This window comes from Erpetoichthys calabaricus, chromosome 13 (assembly GCF_900747795.2).
Source record: "Erpetoichthys calabaricus chromosome 13, fErpCal1.3, whole genome shotgun sequence".
Taxonomy (NCBI): domain Eukaryota; kingdom Metazoa; phylum Chordata; class Cladistia; order Polypteriformes; family Polypteridae; genus Erpetoichthys; species Erpetoichthys calabaricus.
In genome coordinates this window covers 27,427,925-27,455,525 of record NC_041406.2, presented here as the reverse complement: position 1 = coordinate 27,455,525, position 27,601 = coordinate 27,427,925, and the positions used below count along the sequence as shown (strand labels likewise).

Genomic DNA, 27,601 nt, shown 5'->3' with positions numbered 1-27,601 from the left:
TTATTAGTAAATGCATTGCAAAATACATTCCAAAAGATACTGTACTGCAAATAATAATGCTAAGCTCTACATTGATTACTTAGATTTCAACTCATCTCTGACAGGTAGCACAGCTAGTTAAACAGGTAAAAAATAAAAAGAAAGGATAATCACTTGAATGTTTTAATGATGATTAACAAAGTCTTTAAAACAGGCAAGCCATTAATAAATAAGAAGCAAAAATAGAATGCTTTGAAAGAATAAAATGGTAAAGAAACACAACAAAAGAGAAAGAGAGAGAGCAAAAATAATAATACAATCAATCCTTATAGAACACAAGTGTTATGCCTGGCTAACAAGATGCTTTAAATTTCGAGAAAAGGATCAGGAGATGAAATGATGAACCCGAAATAAGCCAATGTCAAAACAGGGAAATTTAAGCAATCGAGAAATCAAACCAAATCGCTAAACTAGAATCATAGTCAAAAAGCCACAAGCAGTGAATTTGGGAACCAATAGGAGCAAAAAAAAGTAGTGTGAGAGATTTTTAGAACATTTATCCACAAATGTGAATAACATGGCTACAAAACTTCTGCCTTATAAAGCTTTACATGTGTGACATCACAACATGCAACCTTTAGGGACATCCGCCAGCCACCGATCAGTGCTTCCCTGACAACAGAAACACAAAATAGCAGTGATCCCCAAAAAACAAATTCTTACTGTTATATAAATAAATCATAATACTAACAAAACTGAACGCAGTTCATAATTAAATAAGAACACAAAATACCGTAATAATGAATTCTAAAAATCCAAACCAGAGTGTGGAGAAATAATTTACTTTAGTAGGAAGAATGTTCAAAATCTGCCATTTCCTGACAAAAAACACAAAAAAGACTTGGAGGTCCACAATGGATGTCTCAGTTTAATAATATTAATTTTGACAGGCAAGCTCATGTGTTGGTCACACTGGTGTATCTTCATCACTTACTGGTTATTATAATATTATAATAATAATAATCCATCCATTTTCCAACCCGCTGAATCCGAACACAGGGTCACGGGGGTCTGCTGGAGCCAATCCTAGCCAACACAGGGCACAAGGCAGGGAACCAATCCTGGGCAGGGTGCCAACCCACTGCAGGACACACACAAACACACCCACACACCAAGCACACACTAGGGCCAATTTAGAATCACCAATCCACCTAACCTGCATGTCTTTGGACTGTGGGAGGAAACCGGAGCGCCCGGAGGAAACCCACGCAGACACGGGGAGAACATGCAAACTCCACGCAGGGTGGACCCGGGAAGCGAACCCGGGTCTCCTAACTGCGAGGCAGCAGTGCTACCACTGCGCCACCATGCCGCCCATAATAATAATAATAATAATATAATACATTTTATTTATATAGCGCCTTTCCCATGCGCAAAGCGCTTGATCAATATACCATCTTGCTGTCTCTTCCACATTAAATACCCTTGAGGCTAGATAGAGTGGTGCTACTGGAAGGTCAGAGGAAGGCTTACAGAAGTTGAATGTGAATTTCCCCTTGGTGATTAATAGTATCTATCTATCTATCTATCTATCTATCTATCTATCTATCTATCTATCTATCTATCTATCTATCTGTCTGTCTGTCTGTCTGTCTGTCTGTCTGTCTGTCTGTCTGTCTGTCTGTCTGTCTGTCTGTCTGTCTGTCTAAGTTCTCCATTTTAAGACTAATGCAACATACAGTAACTTTTCAGTGGTACCTCAAAGTTCTTTTTCGTATCCCCTCATAATCAGCCCTCACAAGGGTGGCAACATAACTGCATATATAACCAATTAAAACAACAGAAGGAAAACAGCTCTTGATATTAAAACAAATCATCACTGAAATTAAATTTCATTTGAAACTTCTGGAAAAAAAAGAAGGTAAGAAAATCAAATTTCAAAAACCAGAGGATTAGCCAAGCAACAAGAATATTTCTTAAATCCTATAAAACCATGAATGACAAGGAGACTCACAATGTGTATCAGAGGCCGCAGACAAAGAAACTGAACTGAATTTTAGAGCATACACTCAGGCATGCCCCCCCCCCCCCCCCCCCTATATTTAAAACCCTGCTTTCAATGTTATTGCCTCATCAATAAAAATGATGCTTACATAGAAAAGGCCTGGGGCTAAAGGCCTAAGAATTATTAAAGGGCTTCATGGGAATAAGTTGTTTAGAGTTTAGGCAGTTATCAAAATGGAAGGCCTGATCTAATAGATAGTAAGAGGGGTGAAAAATCCAAAATAAAGTGCTATCGGCACAGCATAGAGAAATAAAATATTGTGCTTTCTATTTTTAGAAAGGAGACAAATATGTTTCACTTGAGGGATAAGTGAATACTAAGCTGTTGTAGTGAATATCAATTGTAAGCATCAGAAATGATTATCAATTGAGGCAATTAGAACATAAGAACTTAAGAAATTTGTCAAACGAGAGGAGACCTTTCAGTCCATCAAGCCTGTTTGTTTAGCTAATCGCTAAGCCTGTCCCAATATCTCATCCAGATTCTTCTTAAAGGTTAATAAAGTTTCTGCCTCAACTTCATGTCTTGGCAGTTGTAAAGAAGTGCTTCCTGGTTTCAGTCCTAAATACTCTTCCCCTTAATTTCACTGATGTACTTAAGTACGTGACTCACTTTTAAGGAGAAAGAATTCTGCTGTATCAAGTTTATCCTTGATTTAGAGTATTTTGAAGACCTGTTTGAAACTAAGCAGGTTTAAATCTGAGTTTGTCAGAGTACATACATGTCCTTAAGTCCTGGGATAAACTTGGTTGCTGTCTTCTGTATAGCTTCAAGTGCTGCTATATCTTTTTTATAGCGTGGTGACCAGAACTGCACACAATACTCCAGATGTGGTCTCACTAGTGCATTATCTAGTTTTTGCGTAACGTTCCTTGTTTTGTATTCAACAGATTTTATGATATAACCTATAACATTTTATTTGGCTTTTTACTAGATTATGCACAATTGCTTAGATGATGAAAATGTTGTCAATAAAAACTCCTAAATTCAGAGGTCGCTTCATGTAGGGCAGTGTCTCCTGTCTTATAATTTATAATTGATGTTCATGGTGTTTCCTAAGTGTTTACACAGTTCTGAAGCATGTCAAACTCTTTTTCTATTTCTTACTGCCTCCTCAATCTCTGGCATTCCTCCAACTTTAGTGTCATATGCGAATTTCACAAGTTTGCTAACTATACTGGAATCTATAATAATAATAATGTTTTATTTGTATGTCATTAATATAAATCAGAAAAAGTAATGGTTCAAGAGCAGACACCTGAATTATACTAAAGAAAGATTACAAGATAATCAGTTCAATTCTGGGCCAGATTCAACCCTGACAAGAATCAGAAAAGATTTCCCAATGTCAGGCAAGACTTAAACAATTGTCTTCTCAGATTATTTCATAATGTTAGGTATGTAGTGATTAATCTTAATCTCCCAAATTTCTCATAAACCAGTTCAAGCAACCCAGATTTCATATCATAAACATTAAACATGTTCAATGTGTATGACTTCAAATCTTGTATTTTGGATCAGCTTTTCTTTTTTTTTTTTTTATATATACCACATCTTGACATCAGTTGTGATAAACCAGTGAAACGGGAAAAACTCTAATTGAAAGACGTATAAATTATGCTGACCCCGTCTTCCCAGCCACAGCTTCATCTACATTTTTTTCTTTTCGATTTTTCACTAGAAAATAATGCACAAATTATCTCAGGATGTTGTAGTGGACGGCCATCCTATACATTTGCTTTATAGTCATGCTTTAGGTTCTAGTTGCAACTCTTTGAATCATGAATCTATTAATATACAATTTTTTTTTTAAAGTATATTCATCTAGTGGGGCAGCGCGGTGGGTAGCGCTGCTGCCTCTCAGTAAGGAGACCTGTGTACGCTTCCCGGAAGAGTGGAGTTTGCATGTTCTCTCCGTGTCTGCGTGGGTTTCCTCCTGGTGCTCCGGTTTCCTCCCACAGTCCAAAGACATGCAGGTTAGGTGCATTGGTGATTCTAAATTGGCCCTAGTGTGTGCTTGGTGTGTGGGTGTGTGTCCTGCGTTGGGTTGGCGCCCTGCCCGGGATTGGTTCCTGCCTTGCGCCCTGTGTTTGCTGGGATTGTCTTCAGCAGACCCTAGTGACCCTGTGTTAGGATATAGCGGGTTGGAAAATGGATGGATGGATGGATCATCTAGTGTGTGTGTGTTCCAATAATTGAATACGGACCAGAGAAAAAAAACTAGAAATGAATGAAATGAATGTTTGTAATGTCGTTCACATTTTAAACATCTTAGTGATTTACAAAATCTTTTTCTTTGTGCCACACATTAGCCAATCATGTCTACACATTTTGAGGACTTGTAGATGGTGTGTGACTTTGTACCCTATGGTCTTTTTTGGAGATGCTATTTGAATATGGGCAATCAACACTACTTCTACTACCTAATATGTGAGAATTCTTCCCAGATTTTTGGTGCTGAGTCCATTTAAAGAGTGTGGAATTCTGACAAGACCATGTCTTGTTTTCTCTCCTGTTTGAGATATTCATGGGAAGGATATAAAGTAGTAGTGTTTCATACTCTCCATTGTCCCAAGTACCTAAAGATGTAGGCACACATGCAGCATTGTGCATTCTCTCACTGGTCTCACTGCAGAAAAGGCTGTATAGGTGGACAGCAGCACAGAACACCTCCACAAAAAATAGTAAAATTTAGTTAAAAAAATTAAAAAAATCCATAATTGAAAAGGTAAAATTCACAGAGACCTGAAAAAACAGGTAAAGCAACAATAAAAAATAATGTCTTTTGCTATGAATTAACATCTTGAAAAGCCCAAGAAAACAGGACAATGCCAAACCACTAATGGCCAAACGGGAGCTCTGTTTGGCAGCTGATTCAAAGGCAGACTTAGCAATGACTAAGCAGTGGCCTCACCCAAACTCCTCCTCTTCATTTTCCCGGTCCCCATCATGTCACTATTGCATAAGTGCTGCATAACAACAGACGCAGATAGGAGGAGCGAGGGGCAATAAGACGAGCAAAATTCCACCTATTTACTGACATACCCCAGGCCATTCCTGACACATACTGTGTAATCATGGTAGCTCAGCTCCTTTATAAATTAATGCAAATATCGGTATTATCTGACTGTAATAACCAAGTTTGTAGGTGAGGTTAACATACCCATGATTAAAATTGGCACCACTGAATGTGAGGCCATGGTCTTCTCTTTGAAAAGAGGGGCTTGCTTTCTGCAGATGAAGAGGTAGGAGCTGCACCTGGAGGATGACTTTAAGTAATCCTGGTTCTTCCTCACAAGTGAGAGCAGAGGTGATTATGAGTTAAGGAATGGTGCAGCAGCTAGCTAGGTTCTTAGGAAAAAGCTCCCAGTTTACCAGTCATTCTACCAATCACTACCTCATTGTGTAGTGATTGAAAAGCTGAAGTTCAGACTGTTGAAAGAATATTCCTGAGCAGAGTTTATTGGCTGATTTTGCATGTCAGGGTGAGGAGTAGGCCCAGCGTTTGAGAGGAGCCAGTTCCAGGTGATTTGGACATCAAAATAGGATGTCCCATTGCTGTCTGCTGTCGGAGCAGTACTTGGCATAGTCCACTGGGAGGAGGACATGCTGGAAGAAATCGTTTTTTGAGCTTGCCTTCACTTCAGTTCCTCCACATTAACTAAAGATTGTTACTAGAGATGAGACAAAAAGGAAGAAAATGAATGAAAAATCTTTGATACTAAAACTTGCTTCTTAAATGTTGTGACAGAAGGCCGGGGTCCATGCCTGGCTGGGACGCCCCTTCACCACATCTGCCAGGGGGACAAGGGTGGGAATGCCCAGTATCTCTCCCTGGATGCTAGATGGTAGCATCCCTGGGTTGCAGTGGTGCCTCGGACTCCCCCAGGGCTACATGGGGGTTGGAGTTCTGTGCAGGTCTGTGGGGTTCCGTAGGCGCCGCCAGGGGGTGCTGCAACAGGAGCGGCTGGCCCCTTTAGGGCACTGGTTTTGCCTTACCCGGAAGTGCAGCCGGATGTCAGCAATCAACCACCTGGAGCACATCCTGGTGCCTGATTAAAGGGAGCCAGCGACCACCACTCAGCGGGAGGAGGAGGACTAAGGTTGGGGAGGAGTGGTGGTGGAAGAGAGAATAGTGCTATTGTAGTTTATTTGTGCTTGGGACTGTTTTGTGGCTGGATAGATTACGGGAAAGACGTGCCCCTTCAGCTGAAGAAAAATAAAGGTCTTTTATTTTATACGTGCCTCCCGTGTCAAGTCTGTGTCGGGTTGGGCGCAATATACAATGTGATAATAAGCAAAGAAATAACTAATTTATTGAGATTCTGCAGCAAAGATACTAATCATCGTGTTCCTTCCATTATAGGTGATGAACTGGATCAGATCATGTCTGAAGTACAGGGGACTGTCGAGTTTTCTGTGGAGTTACACAAATTTCATAATGTGGATCTCTTTCAGAGAGGGTAAGAGTAATATGCATTATTATTTTGACTTTCACTTGTGATGCATTGCACATTGCATTGAGTACTGAGAAAAGCGCTATATAAATGTAATGAATTATTATTATTATTATTATTATATTCATAATTTTCTTTGTCTCTGATTAAGAGAGAGGCAAAAAAACAAAATGGGTGGATGCCATCATGGAGGAAAATACTGAAATATTAAATTAGAAATTAAAACACATCATCTTCAGCAGTTAAGTGTGACAAGTTCCTAGCTACCTGTAGTCTGGAAAATGAGTTAATGAATAATATCGCTATTAATAGTTTAGTTTCTTATATTTTTTTATTGTTTTCTGTTGTCAGCCTTATAATACTCTGTGTATCACCATATAAAAATAAAATTGCCCTTGTTCTCATACTTAAAATTAATGTACATTTATTTGCTTGGCAGATGCTTTTTGTCCAAAGGGACTGACAAAAGAGGTTAACATATTCAAGTAAATATTGGTCTGGGTTACTGTTTAGGAGCAAGTGTTACAGGACAAGATTACAAAATTGGCCATCACAAGTGAAGAGCAATAAAACGAAAAGCAAAATGAAAAGCTAGTTACAAGGCAATTACAAGAAACCATCAAAGTTGTTCTCAGTTAGACAGAAATTCACCAAACAAGAGAGTCTTTAAACAATTCTTAAACACTTTGAAGAAGTCAGAAGTTTGAATGGAGGTGGACAGCTTATATCACCAGCTAGAAGCTAAACATAAGAAGAGTCTGGAGTGAGATTGGATGCCACAGACACAGGGGAGGCATTAATAGATCTAATTCATTTGCAGACATTTGCGAATGCAGTATATAATGTAGGTACTGACCCATTGAGTACTGTGTTGACAAATATCAAGTAGGTGCTGTTACAAGGAGCCAATGTAATGATCTGGAAACAGGAGTGAAATGTACCCCCCTTGGCTGCTTGAACAACAGATGTGCTGCTGCATTTTGAATCATCTGCAGTGGTCTGGTGACACATGCCACTACTCATGCTAGCAGAGTTTCAGTAATCCGGACAAGACCAAAGCATGGACCAGAAATTGTGCTGCATACTTCATCAGATACGGTCTGATCTTGTGGATGTTGTATAGAATGAAACTGCAAGATCTAGAAACAGGTTTATTTTAATGCTTACTTTTGAACAATCAGTACATTTTTACTGTCTGAAGATTATTTGTATTGCAATTTATTAATTATATCATTCTATTATAAAAGGAAATCCTGCAACGAGACATTCTCAGAAATAATTTAGAGTTCTGCAAGAGATAATTTCAACTCCTGTGAGACAAGAGATTTTGTAAAGTCCTGCCCTCCTCTCAAACATTTACAACCACGCACACGGTACAATCATTTCTCATTCGTGTGTACTGTCAGACACAGTTCATGTGCTCTCAGCTTTTATAAATTTTTACGTTTTACACATTTAAATTCGTTTATGAAAAGTACTCAGTTTCATACTTTAAGTTTTTTTGGACAGTATTTTTAGAAATACAATCTATTTGTTTCCTTTGATGTGGTCAATAATTTTATACGTTCAAGATGATACATTAAAGACTAAGCAAAGAAGAAAGGGCAGCGCGTCGAAAAGAGACCTAAAAGCGTTGGAGAGAAAAGAATTAAAAAAAGAACAATAATAATGTAAGTGGAAATTTGGAAAATAAGGAAAGTAATAATCTGCCGGGAACAAGTGGAATTGAAAACCTAGCAGGTTCAAGCGGGGTTGGAATTAAAAGACACAGAGTAGAAGACAAAGTAAAGCGTCGTAAAGAGGTTCAAAAATGCTGGCATGATACACATGCAGAGCAGATTAGAGATTATGAAAGTACTAAAATTTGAAATCTCAAAAAAATGATAGTAAAGATCACATGAGCGCTAACAAATGGAAATTATTACTCAGTGAAATAACGGAACAGCCGAAAAGAGAATATATGGACATAGGTGAAATGACAGAAATATGTAGATATTGCTCAGCTTTAAAGTTTAAGTGAAGGCTTGTAGATCGTCTAATTTGTGTTGCCATCAGGGAAAAGTAGTGTTTCTTCCCAATGAAGATGCATATCCGTGAGAATTAGCACTAGAATTACCAGAGCCTACAAAAAAACTCATAGATCTGTCCCACCTTAAATCGATTCGCACCTCTCCATCAGCGTCTTTTGTCCTGTAAATGTGTCGATAAGCAGCAAGCAGCCTGCTATCACATCCCCCACCACCGCACAGTTTTCTCAGCTCAAGTCTGTTTACCTGCGTGTCAGTTGCTTAGAGTTGTATAGAGTGAGAAGTCGAGCAAAATGACACCTTTTATAAATACTATATCATTATTTGGAACACATGCATGTCGTGTGTGTTCCGTGTCTACAACAATCTATGTACAGTAAACACATCGTTAAAACAGAAACGTTTTTCATGTTTTAGTAATAATTGACAAAATGTAGACATGAAGTGTATAATGTGTTAAGCCTGAATTCCAAATATCAAATAAACACTTTCACAAAAGGTACAAATATAATGGAACAAGTGCGCTTCTATTCAAGAATATAACTGCAGAAAAAGAACCCGCGTTAGGGTGCAACATTGACATGCATTTGCTATGACTGCTTCGGTGGCACAGCGGTATCAACTATTGACTGGTAATCAAAACTTCACGGGTTCGACCCCAGACGAGTCTGTTTTGAGGAGTGAGCTGCACTTATTCTTACTATTTTAGAATAAAAACATATATTTGATTTCAGTCTGTAACAGCCGGTGTAAATGTATGATACTTGTAAAGGTTACCTTTGTTTTTTTTTTTTAATTCAGTTTTATTCTCTTAGTTGTGTTCACGTTCCCACCCCCCCCCACCTCATCTGACATTGCTGTTTTCACATAAAGACGCGCTATAACAGAGGTGAACTCAGATGATGATGACGGTTCTACATTGGAGCAAGAATGCACGTTGCACTTTTGCCATCGCTGTACTTTGTATATGTACACGGGAAGCTCTGCAGTCTACTTGTGACTTTACGCTGTAGGAAGTAACTAAATAAATAAAGGTAAATAAGTAAATAACATTTGATCTGGCTCTTATATACAAAGTACAGCAATGGCAGCGTCCACCTTCAGCTACGGCAAAGCCCCGTTTTTTTTTAATTTCCATGTTAAATAGTTGTCCATTTTTCACTACATAACATTTAATTTAAACTTAAAAAAGAACTATGTGTACATGATAATTTGTAATGGCAGAAAATATCGTATTGGCTGTTGTTCAGTTTTTAATATTTCTTTTTTAATATATTTGCTTAATTATCAATAGAAATACATTAGGTCATGTGAACGTGAGTATGGGTATTTGGATGTGTGGGACCTGTGATTGTCTGTATTCATTTCCAGAACTTTTTCCTGCTTCCAGTCCCCCATGGCTCTGAATTGGATTAAGAAGGTGTGAAAATGTCAAGTTATGTTATCAACAGAATACAGTAAATGTGTGAAGTAAGCACCCATTTCAAAGTTGACTGAACAAAGGGTAGTGGCTTATACAGTAATGCTTACCAGGCAAACCAGTTAAATACAGATAAACATCTAAATAGTATGCTTTCTTTTATGCTTTCATTTTTGGAAGCAAGATTTTCCAGTGCAGTGTTAAAGGTGGTATAAGCCTTTCCTGGCAGCAGTAATACAATAACCAGTCATTGGTGAGACTGCAGTATATTGTATTGAAAGCTCTATATAGTGACATGCCCTCTGGCAATTATATATTTGGGCATGTTTATTTCTCCCACTATGCCACACTTTCTTACATGCCAAAAAAAAAATTAAACTATTATAAGATAGAGACCGGGCAACTTAGTTCAGTTAATCTGGAACAGGGTAGAAAAATGTAGACGTTAAATGTGTTTTAAAAATGATTTTTCAGTTGCACTAAATACATTTTCTTCATCACCTCCTTTCCAAAATTAACTATTTACATATATACCTAATGTGACATGTAAGTTCCTATCTTGTACCCCAAAACACGAGGCTGAGTCTCAGTACTTTAGCAAAACCAGGTTTATTCAGCTTGGAACAGGAGCAGCACTGTTATTTATTGTAGCGGGATCTACCACTCTCCTATACACAGACACAGCAGTCAGGTGGGGTTGTGGCCAAGTAATACTGTTCTCTGCATTTATAATGTTCCTTGCATCACCCACTGACAACAGACATTTATAGCATGACCGTGATCAGCTCAGATTTGCTTCCGCGGCTAGAAGCCTGCAGTTGCCTTAATAACAGATAAGCTGTCTTCCACAGACATGCCAATCGCGCTTCGGGATGCTCTTTGGCGTGTCTTCCTATTGAGGGGAGTCCCAAAAGAGTTTAGAAACCTCACAATATATATAATATATAATATATATATATATATATATATATATATATATATATATATTAGGGGGCTCTGCCCCCTGCTCGCTTCACTCACCAACTCCTGTGTTGGAAAAAATGGAAGAAACCTAGGGAAAGGCATTTCAAAGAGAGACCCCTTTCCAGGTAGGTTGGGCGTGCAGTGGGTGTCAAAAAGAAGGGGATCAATACAATACAATACATAGAACAGAATAAATCCTCAATACAGTATAAAAATAAAAATTCTAGACGTACGGAGTAGAATTTCACATTAGATGATATCACATAATATGATTTGGATTTGTTTTAAGTCCTGGAGACCTCATTCATCAAGCTGCCTCCCCCATTTTGCCATTCCACATCTGAAATAGCGCTAATCCGATGAAAGGACCCCTCATTCCCACGTCCCCATTTATCAGGGATGACTTTACCTTAGGCAGGCAATCTACAATTTAAAGAAATTGTTATTTTCTTGTGAATTGTTACATATGCATTATTTTCACTTTTACTTTAAAAACTTTTGTAAAAACAATACTTGTTTCTTTATTTCCTGCCCCGCGCGAGGTTACATCTCTTTCTTTCCAGACGTATAATACTGCTTGTGTTGTGAAGGGTGTTGTGGCTGAACGTACGCTAAGGATATGCCTTTGGATCATTTGCTGTCTTTTTGCTGCTTGCTAGCTGCCTCTTCTGCCTGTCGCATGTCGTTGTTTTAAGAGCTCGGAGCACATGATGTTTGCCTGTCAAAAGCAATCCAACAACTGCTAGCTTAGAGGTCTGTTGACTTGTTTTAAATGATGGCTCACTGCCTGGTCTTGCGTGACGTTGTAAAAGCAATACCTGTCCTTTATTACTGGCCCTGGGCGTGGTTGAATTCTTTCTTGCAGGATGTATAACACTGCTTGCGTTCGGTTGTGGTAGCTGCTGTCGTGCTGCCCTTCGATCTTTTTAAAGCCTGTACAGCCGCTGTCCTTTTTGCTACGGCCCTGGGACAATCTCTTGGCACCAAGTCTCATGTTTACGGTCCTCGTGAGACGCACCGTGGCAAGTCTCCTTGGTCTCGCGGGTCTTTAAAATGTCTTTCGAGATTATCACGTATCGTAGCCTTGCATTTGCTTTCCATTCCAGGATTTTCTTTTATATATAGAGAGATATATATATACTGCTCAAAAAAATTAAAGGAATACTATTTGATCAGAGTAGCATCAAGTCAATGAAACTGGGCTATTGATCTGGTCAGTTAAGTAGCAGAGGGGGTTGTTAATCAGTTTCAGCTGTTTTGGTGTTAATGAAGTTAACAACAGGTGTGGAGTTTGTATGTTCTCCCCGTGTCTGCGTGGGTTTCCTCCGGGTGCTCCGGTTTCCTCCCACAGTCCAAAGACATGCAGGTTAGGTGCACTGGCGATTCTAAATTGTCCATAGTGTGTGCTTGGTGTGTGTGTGTGTCCTGCGGTGGGCTGGCGCCCTGCCCAGGATTTGTTCCCTGCCTTGAGCCCTGTGTTGCCTGGGTTTGGCTCCAGCAGATCCCCGTGACCCTGTAGTTAGGATATAGCGGGTTGGATAATGGATGGATGGATGGATGGATGCACTATGGACAACAATGGGTAACAATGAGACGACCCCCAAAACAGGAATGGTTTAACAGGTGGAGGCCACTGACATTTTTCACTCCTCATATGTTTTTTCACTAGTTTTGCATTTGGCTACGGTCAGTTTCACTACTGGTAGCATGAGGCGATACCTGGACCCTACAGTGGTTGCACAGGTAGTCCAACTTCTCCAGGATGGCACATCTATACGTGCCATTGCCAGAAGGTTTTCTGAGTCTCCCAGCACAGTCTCGAGGGCATGGATGAGATTCCAGGAGACAGGCAGTTACTCTAGGAGAACTGGACAGGGCCGTAGAATGTCTTTAACCCATCAGCAGGACTGACCGGTATCTGCTCCTTTGAGCAAGGAGGAACAGGATGAGCACTGCCAGAGCCCTAGAAAATGACCTCCAGCAGGCCACTGGTGTGAATGTCTCTGACCAAACAATCAGAAACAAACTTCATGAGGGTGGTCTGAGGGCCCGACGTCCTCTAGTGGGTCCTGTGCTCACTGGCCGGCACCATGGAGCTCGATTGGCATTTGCCATAGAATACCAGAACTGGCAGGTCCACCATTGGTGCCCTGTGCTTTTCACATCATTTTTTTCACTTTGATTATTGGGGTGTCTTTGAACTCAGCCTTCTGTAGTATGATAATTTTCATTTCAATCAAGAGAAAAGCCAAGCAAAATGACACCTTTTATTGGCTAACTAGAAAGATTACAATATGCAAGCTTTCGAGGCAACTCAGGCCCCTTCTTCAGGCAAGATGTAATCAAGAAGGGGCCTGAGTTGCCTCGAAAGCTTGCATATTGTAATCTTTCTAGTTAGCCAATAAAAGGTGTCATTTTGCTTGGCTTTTCTCTACATTCATAATGGCTAACACGGTACAACACCCTAGTACTACATTTCAATCAAACAATTTCATTCCTAAAACATTACCCAGTCCATATCAGTATAGATATCTAGCAGGATTTTTTCCCATTGAGATTTGATGTGTTTTCAAAGTGTTCCTTTAATTTTTTGAGCGGTTTATATTACAGCATATGCTATACATCTGTATATAAACTTTTTAAAGCATTTAAAGAGGAATACTTGCTTTCAGAAAAGGAGCATTGCCTAAATGCTGGAGTGCATTCCAATATGATGTGTGCATGGTTACACTATGTTTCAGGAGCATCAGTAAATAAACAGTATGTGTCACTGATGTCTGTGCTCCCTGCCAAATTTCAGCACATTCTTATTTATGCTAAAAATCAACAAACATTTACATTTACATAAATATATCGTATGTAGGCTAGCACTGTGGTGCCTGTATAGATATTTCCACCTCAGACTCTATGGACACTAGCTAGACTTATGTCTATTTAATTTTCATCAAAGATACACAGTTATGATGATTAGCAACTAAGCCAGCCAAGCATGGTTATGTATATACTGTGCACTCAATTCAATAGCTGGCTTTTGCATTTTGTCCAGTTCTTGCAAGAAAGTTTATTTTTCTCTGTGACCAAATACTGGTTTAAAAATGTATGGAACAAATGTATACTATTTAAGCCAAAAAGAATCTCTCTTTGGAACCTTAATTATTTCATTAAATTGAAATGAGTAACTGAATTAGGGCATCCGTTTTAAAAAAATAGGCCATTGTAAATGGAAAGGAATAAGTTGTATTTAAGAAAAAATCCCAAAGGTTTAGAAAATCTAAAATAAAACACAGGTTACTAAGTGCATGTGGTTAAATCTCCTTTGTGGCTGTATTTCATTTATAAATGTTCTCAGTATTTGACTGCCAAAAATGATGTTACTATAAATGTGGACTGAGATTTTAAATTAATTAATTTACTGCCTTTAAGTAGTTTTAATCTAGAAGTCCTTGTATCAGGTGTTTGTCAAAATGTTATTGTAGAAAGTATGTGCAATTTGCTGACTGGTGATCAGTCATTTAATTTTATTTAACGAAAAATGTATTTTGGATGTTAGTTGAGCTCTGAGAATTGAACTGGTATTCATGAGCCTTTTGATGTTTCTAGACAGTATGCATGTACTGTATACAGGAAGCCTGCTAAATAGCATGCACTTTTATGTTGTAAATTTGTTTTGAAATGTATTAATAAAATGTAAAATGTAATCTGTGTTTGTTTGGTATACCAAGGGCAAGTTCATATTGTAAAAATAATTTCATACAACATTCTTTAAAAAATTCACCATTGTCCCTGTGCCTAAGAAATCATAACCAATCTGCCTGAATGGCTACCCTTCCATTGCACTAACACCTATAATAATGAAGTGTTTTAAGAGGTTAGTCAAGAATTACATATGCTCTTAACTGCCCAAAAACCTAGATCCATCACAGTTCACATATTACTCCAGTGGATCCACAGATGATGCTACCACCTTGATCTCTGATACAGTATCAGCCCATCAAGACAACCAGGAGAGGGTATTGTGTAAGGATGCTATTTATAGACTATTTTTTGGCATTTTATACATTGAACCCCTTTAAGCGGATAGCTGATCACAACCACATGGACCAGTGTCTGAACACCTCACTGTGTAAAAGGGTTTTTAATTTCTTAAACCCAGGTGTTTCAAGTGTGTGGCCACACTTCATCATCCCTCACTCAACACAGGTGCTCCCCTGGGCTGTGTTCTGAGTCCTTTGCTATACTGCCTCTACATATTTATCTGTTAGTCTGCACATGACTCTAGCATCATTGTAGAGAATGCTGATGATACAGCTGTGGTAGGCCTGATCTCTAGCAACAATAAGCAAGTGCACCTAGATGAAGTGGAGAGTGTCACACTAGTGTCAGGACAAAAGTTTTCTCTTCAATGTCAACAAGACAAATGAGGTGATTGTGGACTTGGAATGGCAGAAACACTGCCACAACAACAACAACAACATTTATTTATATAGCACATTTTCATACAAATAATGTAGCATAAAGTGCTTTACATGATGAAGAAAGAGAAAAAAAAGAGCACTAATTAACACAGAATAAAAGTAAGGTCCGATGGCCAGGGAGGATAGAAAAAACAAAAAAAACTCCAGACAGCTGGAGAAAAAATAAAATCTGCAGGGGTTCTGAGGCCATGAGACCAACCAGGCCCCTCTAGGCATTCTACCTAACATAAATAACCTCAATCAGTCCTCATTGCATTCAGGGTTCTCATGGAAGGATTTGATGATGACATCCCCTCAGTATTAACAGCAGGTGGAGAGGGAGCTGGCAATTTCAGATATCTCAGTGTCACAGAAGACCTGGCCTGGTACAAGCACATGGACACCTTGATGAAGAGGGCACAGTTACCACCTCAGAGTTTAGGTTGCCCACCTAGATACTAAAGAATTTCTATAAATTCACCATTGGAAATATCCTGAAGGGAAAGTATTATCATCCGTTTGGGAACAGCACAAAGCAGAACCTCAAGGCTCTGCAGAGAGTTGTGTGATCAGCTGAATGCATCATTAGATATGCAGTCTCCAACTTTTAGGATATTGTATGATTGGGGTAAAGAAAATTATTAAAGCCAACAATGGTCTCATCTCTGTGCCATGTTTAGGTAAATGTTTAGGTAAATGTTTAGGTAAATGTAGCTGTGAGAGGCTCGGGAGGAGCTTCTCTCCACAGTCCATCCGCATCCTAACTTTTTATAAAATTAATGCAATGCATTTTACTTATTGATATTTATTGATATTTACAGAGTTGAGTATTTCCTATTAATTTTCTTTCATATTCTTAATGTCTTGTTCTCTTATCTTGGAGTTCAGCAACTAAGCATTTAACTACATATTGTGCCGTAAGTGTAATGTATGTGACAGGTAAAATTTGATTTGACTTGATCTGATCTGATTTGTCTTGGTGACATATAGCAATGAAGCAACTGGGCTAACCAAAAGTAATTATAGCTACTGTAAAGAATAGTTAAATACTGAAAAAGCAACAGATAAGGCTGGCGTCCTTCAACATCTGCAATAAGATGCTGCAGATGTTTTATCAGACGGTTGTGGCAAGCGCCCTCTTCTATGCGGTGGTATGCTGGGGAGGCAGCATAAAGAAAAGGGACGCCTCATGCCTGGACAAACTGGTGAGGAAGGCAGGCTCGATTGTAGGCACGGAGCTGGACAGTTTGACATCTGTGGCAGAGCGAAGGGCACTGAGCAGTTTCCTGTCAATCATGGAGAATCCACTGCATCCACTGAACAGTATCATCTCCAGACAGAGGAGCAGCTTCAGCGACAGACTGCTGTCACTTTCCTGCTTCACTGACAGACTGAGGAGATCGTTCCTCCCCCACACTATGCGACTCTTCAATTCTACCCAGGGGGGGTAAACGTTAACATTATAAAAAGTTATTGTCTGTCTGTATACCTGCATTGTTATCACTCTTTAATTTAATATTTTTTTTTATCAGTATGCTGCTGCCGGAGTATGTGAATTTCCCCTTGGGATTAATAAAGTATCTATCTATCTATCTATCTATCTATCTATCTATCTATCTATCTATCTATCTATCTATCTATCTATCTATCTATCTATCTATCTGTCTGTCTGTCTGTCTGTCTGTCTGTCTGTCTGTCTGTCTGTCTGTCTGTCTGCCTGCCTGCCTGCCTGCCTGCCTGCCTGTCTATCTAAAGAGATGGATTTTCAGGTTTTTAGTCTTCTTGGCATCTTTCCTAGTGGACACAACTCCTTCCTACGTACAGTGTTATTGTACATTATTTATTCTACTGTGTGAACACTTGGCTTATGTGTCATCCCTAGGGCCGCACTGTTAATTTTACAGTTCAACCAAAATGACTTTTTGCACTTACCAACAAGTTATTGCATTTGTGTTGCTTTTTGAAGTCAGTGATATTGACCTTACCTTGAATAAAGGTATTTAGGGGTACTTCTTATTATTCCCTTCACTCATGCCAGTAAAATATTTGCCTTATAAAATTGTAAGAAAATAATAGTTGTAAGAGCCATTTGCTAGTTATTTAAGTTACATTAAATGTTTGCCTATATATTAGTGCATAGTCTATGGGGAGGTTCTTATAAACCCCACAAGCTAAATTGAATTCTTGTTCCTCTGACTACAGATTATTCTCAAGTTAGTGACCTGCCTTGCCATTAGTAAAGCATGGAGGGCACATGGTTTTAAACCTTAACGTGTCCAATAGTATGTAACGCAACTTGGTCTATTGAATGTGCAGCGCCGTACGTTTAGAATGTACAGAAGGTGAAGTAAACATCTTCTAGTATAGAGAACAATTGAAGTTTTACAAGAAAAGGCTAAGTTTAGAGAAGAGTAATTTTTTCCCATTTTTCTGGCCTTTTATTCTATGTGTGTAACAACTTTTCTCTATTCTTGTGTGGACTGTTTGCTTTGAATTTTCAATGAATATTTTAAAACTAACCTTTTTTGGACTGAAGAGATTTCTTTTGGTACACATTTGACCCATGCTTGAGCCTGCCTTACTTACCAGCAGCCATAATAGTTTTATGCAGATAAAGTGTTAGTCTGTTCATTCACTAAATTAGTGTACTTTATTGACAAAGCCAATACTGAAAACAATGCAGATTTTAGCTAGCTCTTGGCAAGAACTGCAGTGAGCAGCATATGCCTGTATATTACATGTGATCTTTCACTTTTTGCTTGCTGATTATTTTTTTATAGTAAAGAAAACATTTTCCCTTTTTTGTTCTGTAGTCTGTGCCTGGAGATTCTCAAGGTTTTTTAAGGATGTAATGGTCATAATTATTCTTTGATTGAAAGATTATTGAGATTAATTTTGATGGTCCTGGTGGGAGGAAGAGCTGGGCATTTGACTTCCAGTGCTAAAGGTTATCAATACTCATCATCTCTTGGCCTCTAGACCTACGAAATACCCTTGTTGATCCAGCAACGCTTCAGAAACTACAGGGCACTTACATAAATACTTGATGTCATATAATTTAACAAATACGCTACAGCGCATTTCATGAAGTCAGACACTTTTTTCCAGACTGGTGCTTTTTTACTTATACTGTTCAATTTATTGTTACTTGATAATTTAAGCTGTATTTCCAGCACTGGAACATATACACATCAGAAGTAAGAGGGCAATCAAACTCTCCAATAAAGTCCCACAGCTTAGATCAATCTAGCACTGGGTGCTATTTGCGCTCGTCCACAGATAATACTTCACAAAAGTTTTTTTTTTCCTACAAAAGCATGATAGTTATACAAGTTCAACTTCAGGAATAATCCCAACATATTTATAAAGAATAATATTTTGACCTTATACAGAATTTGAATAATTACATTTAGAGATACACATCACCATGGGGTACATTGCTGTTATTTAGGTTAACTAAGTGAAGGTTATTTGGGGTCTGACCTACTACTTTAAATTTACCCATTAGTTTATGTCTTGTAGGCATAACAATTCATTTATCCCACTATACAGCTCATAATGCGATTCAGGATGCATGATACAGTATTCCTATAAAAACCTATAATATAAAGTTACTACAGCCCAAAACTGGACAAAATTAAAAATATCTTTTTATTTACTGAGTTAGCTTTTAAATGGAGAAATGTATATCCTGACTGGATTGATGAAAAACTTGTAATTTTGTATTTCCTTTTATGAAAAATGAGAATGTCAATAATCTGTGTGAAGTTTAGACCTGCAGTTAAAAACAGTCACTCTCAGGGTTCAAACATGGCAGGGACAGATTTGAATCATATCTGTTTCTGAATTGTATCAAAGAAACGTGTACTGATGTCTTAAGCTCTTATTCTCACATGCGCTGCTGCTCACAGTACTGTGTGAGTATATCACAACAACTGTTGCAATATGCTGATAAGCTAGCAGTGAAAAGGTTTAGACCACCTCAGTTTTTCCAGTTTTTCTTCAAATTTAATCAGTTGAAATGCAATGAATGTCCTGAAATGTTGAAAAGGTAAGCAGTAAACTGCCATAGTTTTAAATTTTAAGTTAAGTTTAAGTTTAGCTTAGGAAAAACTGAAAAAAAGAAAATTTTGGAATATTACAAATAGACCTTCTTCATGGAACAACTAATAGGTTACAAGCTACAGATGTTCTGAAGCAGTTAAAGTAAATTAAGCCTTGCAAGTTGAAGCAAACGATTTGCACAGGCTTAAAACCCTCTGTCTGTCTTAAAGCAGAGTGGGAACAGACTGTTACTACACCCTCTGAAGTACTGCTTGGACAATATTACACTGTAGAAAGTTGTAAATTCCAGTGATAATAGCAAGGAAATGTCTATTTACAAATGAAATGAGACAGAGCATTATTATCCTCAGAAGAGTGGGCCTTTCATTTAGGAAAGTTACAAAAAAATTCAAATGGCAGTGAGTACAATGGTGTCCTACACAATCCAAAGGCAATTGGAAACTGGAAGAAACTCTGATAGGAAGAGAACTGGCAGTCCCAAAGTCATAACCCAATCAGAAGACAAGTTTCTGAGGGTCACCAGCTTGCGTGATGGACGCCTCACAGCACAACAGCTACAAAGTCTCAGTTTCTTCCTGTGAAGAGGAGACTTTGTGCTGCAGAATTGACAGGGCAAGTGGCAGTAAGAAAGCCATTCCTTAACTGACAGAATGGGGCCTTGAAATATCCGCTGTGGACTACTGCAGACTGGAAGAATGTCTTAAGGACTGGTGAATCAGAATTTGAAATCTTCGGTTCATCATGCAGGGTGTTTGTACACTGTTATTTATGCTGAAAGGATGGTTCCTCAGTGTGTGATACCAACTGTCAGACATGGAGGAGGAAGTGTAATGGTCTGGGGTTGGTCACTTGCATAGATTGACTGGCATTTTGAATCAAAAGGGTTGCCACAGTTTTGCGGTTATATTAGTAAAAGGTAGCTACTTTGATGAATCCAAAATTTGAATAAAATTTTGTACACTTAATGATTCTTTGACTTATTTTGTTAATTTGTCATTGTTTATTTGATCCATGCCTTTATTTCACAAAACATTAAACTTTAAACTGCGTGCATTTCCATAAAAACTGAAAAAACGGAGGTGTTCTAAAACTTTGGCCGGTAGTGTAAAGTTTGTGCTGTTGGTGGCCCCAATACCTTAGAGTTCAATTTGAAAACAGAGTTGTGTATGCAGTGGCACATCAGTGAAACAAATATTGCAATTTGCTGTACTCATCGAAAGATACATCTCACTAAATTAATTGTGTGTTTGTGCAAAACATTTCTCTTGTGGTCCCAGCCCATTTTCACATACTATGATTTATGCCATTTGATGACAACTTTAATTTTCACATCATTAATGAACTATGAATATCGGTTCTGCCAAACTGTAGTCAGTTTGGATGTTATACCCTTGTACTTGTTTTTCAGTCAGATTCTTAAATTACTTGCTTTTGGTGAAAGTATTTTTTTCTTTTTTATTTAATTTCATTCATTTGGGAATGTCATACAATAAACGATTCAAGGCCTCATTTTGCATTGGCAGTATTTTGTAGTGCTAAAATTAAAACTTTGAATTGAATTGAAATTTTGCCTCATGTCTATTGTCTTGTTTGTTCTGTTGGTATTTCTAAAAGTGGGTAAAAAGCTGTGATCACTGTGACATTCCAACCTCTTTATATATCAGGTGGCACATTCCTGAATTTATGGTTTGCTTTAATTGATCAATTATTACTTTTTATATGGAGTTGGAAATTGGGCTACTGTTGGTCAAAGGAGGAGAAGAGGAGGGGGAAAGTGTATCCAGGGCCAGGAGGAAAGGAGGAAAGTAAAGAGAGTGGAGGTGAGAGTAGGAACTTTGAATGTTGGCAGTATGACTGGTAAGGGGAGAGAGTTAGCTGATGTGATGGAGAGAAGGAAGGTTGATATATTGTGTGTGCAAGAGACTAAATGGAAGGGATGTAAGGCCAGGTGGATCAGAGGTGGGATCAAATTTTTCTATCATGGTGTGGATGGAAGGAGAAGTGGGGTAGGGGTTATCCTGAAGGAACAGTATGTCAAGAGTGTTTTGAAGGTAAAAAGAGTGTCAGACAGAGTGATGATTATGAAGCTGGAAACTGAAGGTGTGATGATGAATGTTGTTAGGGCATATGCCCTGCAAGTTGGGTTTGCGATGGATGAGAAAGATTATTTCTGGAGTGAGTTGGATGAAATGGTAGAGTGTACCCAAGTTAGGGAGAGTGGTGACTGGAGCAGATTTCAATGGACATGTTGGTGAAAGGAACAGAGGAGATGTTGGGTAGGTATGGTTTCAAGGAGAGGAATGCAGAAAGTCAGATGGTAGTGGATTTTGCAAAAAGGATGGGTGTGGCTGTGGTGAATACGTATTTTAAGAAGAGGGAGGGACATAGGGTGATGTAGAAGAGTGGAGGAAGATGCACACAGGTAGATTACATCCTATGCAGGAAAGTCTGTTTAAAGGAAATTGTAGACTGAAAAGTGGTGGCAGAGGAAAACGTAGTTAGGCAGAATAGGATGGTAGTCTGTAAGATGACATTGGACATCAAGAAGAGGAGGAGAGTGAGGGCAGAACCAAAGATCAAATTGTGGAAGTTGAAAAAGGAAGACTGCAAGGTTGAGTTCAGGGAGGAGGAAAGACAGGCACAGACAGGGTGGCAGTGAAGAGTTACCAGACAGCTGGGCAACTACATCAGAAGTAGTAAGGGTAACAGCAAGAAGGGTGCTTGGCGTGACATGAACAGAGAAAAGAGGAAAAGGAAACCTGGTGGTGAAATGGGGAAGTACAGGAGAGTATACAGTAGAAGAGGATGGTGTAGAAGAAGTGGGATAGTCAGAGAGATGCAGAAAGTAGACAGGAGTACAATGAGATAAGGAGGGAGAAAATGACCTGTACTATTTGGCTAGACAGGGGGACTGAGGTGGGAAAGATGTGCAGCAGGTTAGGGTGAAAAAGGATAAAGATGGAAACATACTCACAAGTGAGGAGGGTGTGTTGAGCAGATGGAAAGAGTACTTTGAGAGACTGATGAATGAACAAAATAAGAAAGAGAGAATATTGGATTATGTAGAGATAGTGAATCAGGAAGTGCAACGGATTAGCAAGGAGGAAGTAAAGACAGCTGTGAAAAGCATGAAGAATTGGAAAGGCTGTTGGTCCAGTTGACATACCTGTGGAAGCATGGAGGTGTTTAGGAGAGATGGCAGTGGAATTTTTAACCAGATTGTTTAATGCAATCTCGAAAAGTAAGAGGATGCCTGAGTAGTGGAGAAGAAGTGTACTGGTGCTGATTTTTAAGAATAATGGGAATGTGCAGAGCTGTAGTAAGTACAGGGGGATAAAATTGATGAGCCACACTATGAAGTTATGGGAAAGAGTAGTGGAAGCTAGGTTAAGAAGTGAGGTGATGATTAATGAGTAGCAGCATGGTTTCATGACAGGAAAGAGCACCACAGATGTGATGTTTGCTGTGAGGGTGTTGATGGGAGAAGTATAGAGAAGGCTAGAAGGAGTTGCATTGTGACTTTGTGGACCTGGAGAAAGCATATGAAAGGGCGCCTCAAGAGGAGTTGTGGAATTATATGAGAAAGTCGGGAGTGGCAGAGAAGTATGTAACAGTTGTTCAGGATATGTACGAGGGAAGTGTGGTGAGGTCTGTGGTAGGCGTGACGGATGCATTCAGAGTAGAGGTGGGATTACATCAGGGATCGGCTCTGAGTCCTTTCTTATTTCCAGTTGTGATGGACAGGTTGACAGACGAGATTAGACAGGAGTCCCAGTGGACTATAATGTTTGCTGATGACATTGTGATCTGTAGTGAGAGTAGGGAGCGGAATGAGGAGACCCTGGAGAGTTGGAGATATTCTCTAGAGAGGAGAGGAATGAAGGTCAGTAGGAACAAGACAGAATACATGTGTGTGAATGAGAGGAAGGTCAGAGGAGTGGCGAGGATGAATGGAGTAGAGTTGGCAAAGGTGGATGAGTTTAAATACCTGGGATCAACAGTACAGAGTAACATGGATTGTGGAAGAGAGGTGAAGAACAGAGTGCAGGCAGGGTGAACTGGGTGGATGTGTCAGGTATGATTTATGACAGACGGGTATTCGCAATAGTGAAAGGGAAGGCCTACAGGATGGTAGAAAAACCAACTATGTTCTATGGGTTGGAGACGGTCGCACTGACCAGAAAACAGGAGACAGAGCTGGAGGTAGCAGAGTTAAAGATATTAAGATTTGACTTGTGTGTGAAAAGGATGGACAGGATTAGAAATGAGTATATTAGAGGGTCAGCTCAGGTTGGATGATTTGGAGACAAAGTCAGAGAGGTGAGATTGCATTAGTTTGGATATGTGCAGAGGACAGATGTTCGATATATTGGGGAAAGAATGCTCAGGCTGTGGCTTCCTCATAAGAGAAAAGAGGAAGGTCTAAGAGAAGGTTAATGAATGTGGTGAAAGAGGACATGAAGGTGATGGGTGTAACAGACCAAGATGGAGAGAGAGGACAGGAGGATTTGGAAAAAGATGATCTGTTGTGGCGACCCCTAATGGGAGGTTTCCGAAAGAAGAAAAAGACTACTTTTCTTATGGAATCACAATTTGTATATTGCACAATTTGTATCTATATTACTAACGGAGAATGGTAAACCGGATGGCATGGACGCAGGTACACGGCGATGGGACCATGAGACATACTGCGCAGGCGCGTACAGCGTGCGTCTCACAGACTGCGTGCGAAGTCGTATCCACAGCGAACGAAGGAGTTACGGCCCAAAAACGAAAGAACTCAACTGACGTGAATAAGAAATGAAGCAACAACGCGCCCATAGCTAACGACTAAGGACACAGCCATACAAAAAAGAGGATTCTGCGCTGCAACCCAGAGTCAAACGGAAGAGGCTACGGTGGCCCCACAGGTCCACAATGATACTACGGAAGGCGCAGGCGTCACCGCCATATTGTGAGTGGCACTACTACGGAAGGCGCAGGCGTCACCGCCATGTTGTGAGTGGCACTACTGCGGGGTGAAGTTAGGAGTAATGTGCTGCTTGGATTGTACAAACCGCTGAACGCTTTACACCGAATTCAAACACAATACAGGTGAACGATACATACATGAGCCCACCTAGATAAGATCAATGAACGCAGACACCTACAACGCGCGTTCGAAACTGGGGAAGCAAAGCAGGCACGGGTTCAAAACGAACGAGCTCGACTGACGGATATACAAACACGAGCCCGGCTGGATAAAATCAATGAACGCAGGCACCTGTGTCTGAAATGCCGCAAGCAGAGCGGGCACGGCTCCAAGACGAACGAACTCGACTAATGTATTTCAGGATACCCAACGCCGGGGGTAGGCAAGCGAAGCGAGCAGGGGGCGGAGCCCCCCTTGTATTGCACTAAGTGGAAAGGATTCATCTTATCTGCATTGTCTGCTCTGCAAACAAAGTGTTTCTTACTTGAATCTGAATAGGGGAGTTAACTGATTCCCTCACCTGAACGTGACCAAGCAGTAAAAATCCTACAGTGCATTCTGTGAGTTAATGCTGTATGTGATTAGATGTTAGAATGACCTTTACAAACTACAAAGGGCCTAAGAATTTCAATTACTTATAACATAGACATAAACAGCTTCCTCAGTTTCTTTTAATTACTTATGCATTTCTGATTTAGCCCCCCACTACACTACCCAGTAAGAAAAACCTCACATTACAGAAAGTAATGCTGACTTTTGGGACAGTATTGCTGTTTTGAATGCAGTTTTCCTCAGTGGGTTTATCAGTTACTCCAAATTAAGCTACGTAATCAGTGCTTTCTCTTTGTCAGCAGTAAGAAGTTCTTGTTTGCAAATAATGATGCTGACCACTTGTATATTGCATTGACTTGACTGATTGAATTTAGGCTGTCTCAGTGTGTGTTTTAAGTATAATTTGTCTGTTCTATTTACTGGAATGATTCAGCAAAAAGAAAAGTTTGGAAACTGCCAATCTCACATCAAAAAGCTTTCTCTGTTTCTATTGTACATTGATGGCAGCCTCTTCTTTGATGGGGTGACTATTTTGGAAACACATTCTAGAATGTAGTATGCTATACTGACTATTTAATCTTCCTGAACAGAACAGAGCATTATGAGGACCTTTGCTGCATGTTATCATTAAAGCATGTCAAATAGTTCATTGTCATCACTCAGCAAACATGAGGTGTTGCTAGAGAGGACTCAGAAAGTATTTGGACATCTTCACTTTCTATACACTTTATTGTTTTCTAGATTTCATTTTAAATTGATAGATTTGTGATTTGTGTCCATCCATCTACACACAATAACCCATAATAAAAAAGTGTGCCCAGTGCTGCCAGGATGGGCTGCCGTGACCCTAAATTTGATTAAACCTTTCAGTAAATCAATGAATGGATAAACGGAACTATTTTATGAGTTACATTTAACAGACGCATTGTACAGAGAATCTAAATCCACAAGACATAAACTGTAAAATAACTCTTCTGCATGTACGGTGTATAGTTAACAAAAGGAATAAATTGCTTCACATACTGTATCTCAGCTCAACACAGCATAATTGAAACTAATAAAATTATTTCTGCAAGTAATTTCACAGGCTTATTTCTAAGTGTACTGCAAGCTACTCGTTGCACAGCTTTCAGTATTTGCAGGGCTGACAAGTTTTAACCTTTCCCAGTATAATCAGCTTTCACATGGCAGCTATTTTCCAGAAGGATTATCCACTTCCTATTTTCTGGTCTTGCTTGAAATAGCAAAATGCTGAATGTATGAGTTACTGGGGCAATGAAATTAATGAGAAGCACCAGTTTTTCAATAATTTCCCGACATGAATTGTCATTTAGAAGTGCTACACCCAATCAACATGTAATCAAGTGTTATTTAGACTCCTAAAATTGTTAGTAATATCAAGTTAGATCCATCATGGTGGCTTTCTAATACCCAGCTTGATTATTCTCATTTGGCTCTGGCATGTTGCTGTTTTTTATAACAACCAACTAATCTCTACAATTATGTATTTATATAGGATTCACATCTTTTATGCAGTAATATAATGTGTTGTGATGTTGGCAAGTGATGTTGGCAAGATTACGTGTTTAGGTGCTTACAGTTTAAAGTCGATGTGTTATATGATTATGTGATATTTTATAATGTTTATTATCCTGATTCAACTCTCTTTTCCTCCGTTATGTTCCATTTAATGAGATGTTCCCCTTCTATCAATATTACCCATCCATTATATTCTATCTCTTAATGCATTTTTTGTGACATTAGTTCCATCCAAATTTAGCTAATGATTAAAAGTTGTTAAAATAGTCAATACTATTTGCAATACAAATAACAGTACTAAATGCATGGCTGTGGTTTATGCTTTAAATGACCGTATAAAGATTTATACTCTATTTTTTCTTTATTTATACATATGAATATACACATGCTTTTCATTTCTATACACATAAATTTCATGTATCAGGGGTGTGGAAATCAAATTTTTTTGTACTTGTCCACGGACAAGTAAACTTTGACAATCCACTTGTCCGCCAGTTAAATTCACTTGCCCATAAACAAATAACAAAAGTGAAAAATAGTTTATTTTTTCTGATCTCTTTTATTGATACCAAAACTGCCTTGCATTTTAAAACTGAAAAAGGTTATTTCAGGGAGTAGTATTTTGCCACCTTGCTCTAGAACATTATATAAAAGATTCTCTTATCATTTTAAGTCACTAATAAACAATGCCTTCATTATAGCTACACTAGTTCTGTTTCACATATTACAGTTACATAACAGAACACTGTCCTGATTCATTTTTTGCCATGTTCTTCAGCTTTTGTCTTGCAACATCTTCTCCCCCAAGAATCTTTACCATCTCAGACAGCATGGGCTGAATGCTGTTCATTTCTTCTTGAGATGAACTGCATGGTTCCTGGACTGATGGTCCTGCAGAAGTGGATTGCTGATGACCTTTCAGGTTTTTATGAGTGATGTGCCTGTTGCCAGATGACAGCCAGAATTCCACAGCTGGTAGTGGGTCATACTCTTCTAAAAGTTTGCCATCAACAACAATGCACATCTGGTTTTGAAGGTTTTCCTGAGTCAGGCGGGTTCTTAGAGAACTCTTTACTAAATTCATATTGGAGAATAATCTCTCACAAGA

At 39.0% G+C, this 27,601-nt stretch overlaps 1 protein-coding gene across 1 annotated transcript in view; it reads left to right on the top strand.

Moving 5' to 3' along the window:
* The window catches only part of fam135b (family with sequence similarity 135 member B), a 242,546-nt gene that overhangs the window by 87,658 nt on the left and 127,287 nt on the right, over positions 1–27,601 (top strand). Inside the window, exon 2 of the mRNA XM_028818042.2 lies at positions 6,411–6,507. Within this exon, the coding sequence (XP_028673875.1) occupies positions 6,431–6,507 (77 nt within the window). The 5' untranslated portion in view covers positions 6,411–6,430. The remainder of the gene's footprint in view (positions 1–6,410; positions 6,508–27,601) is intronic.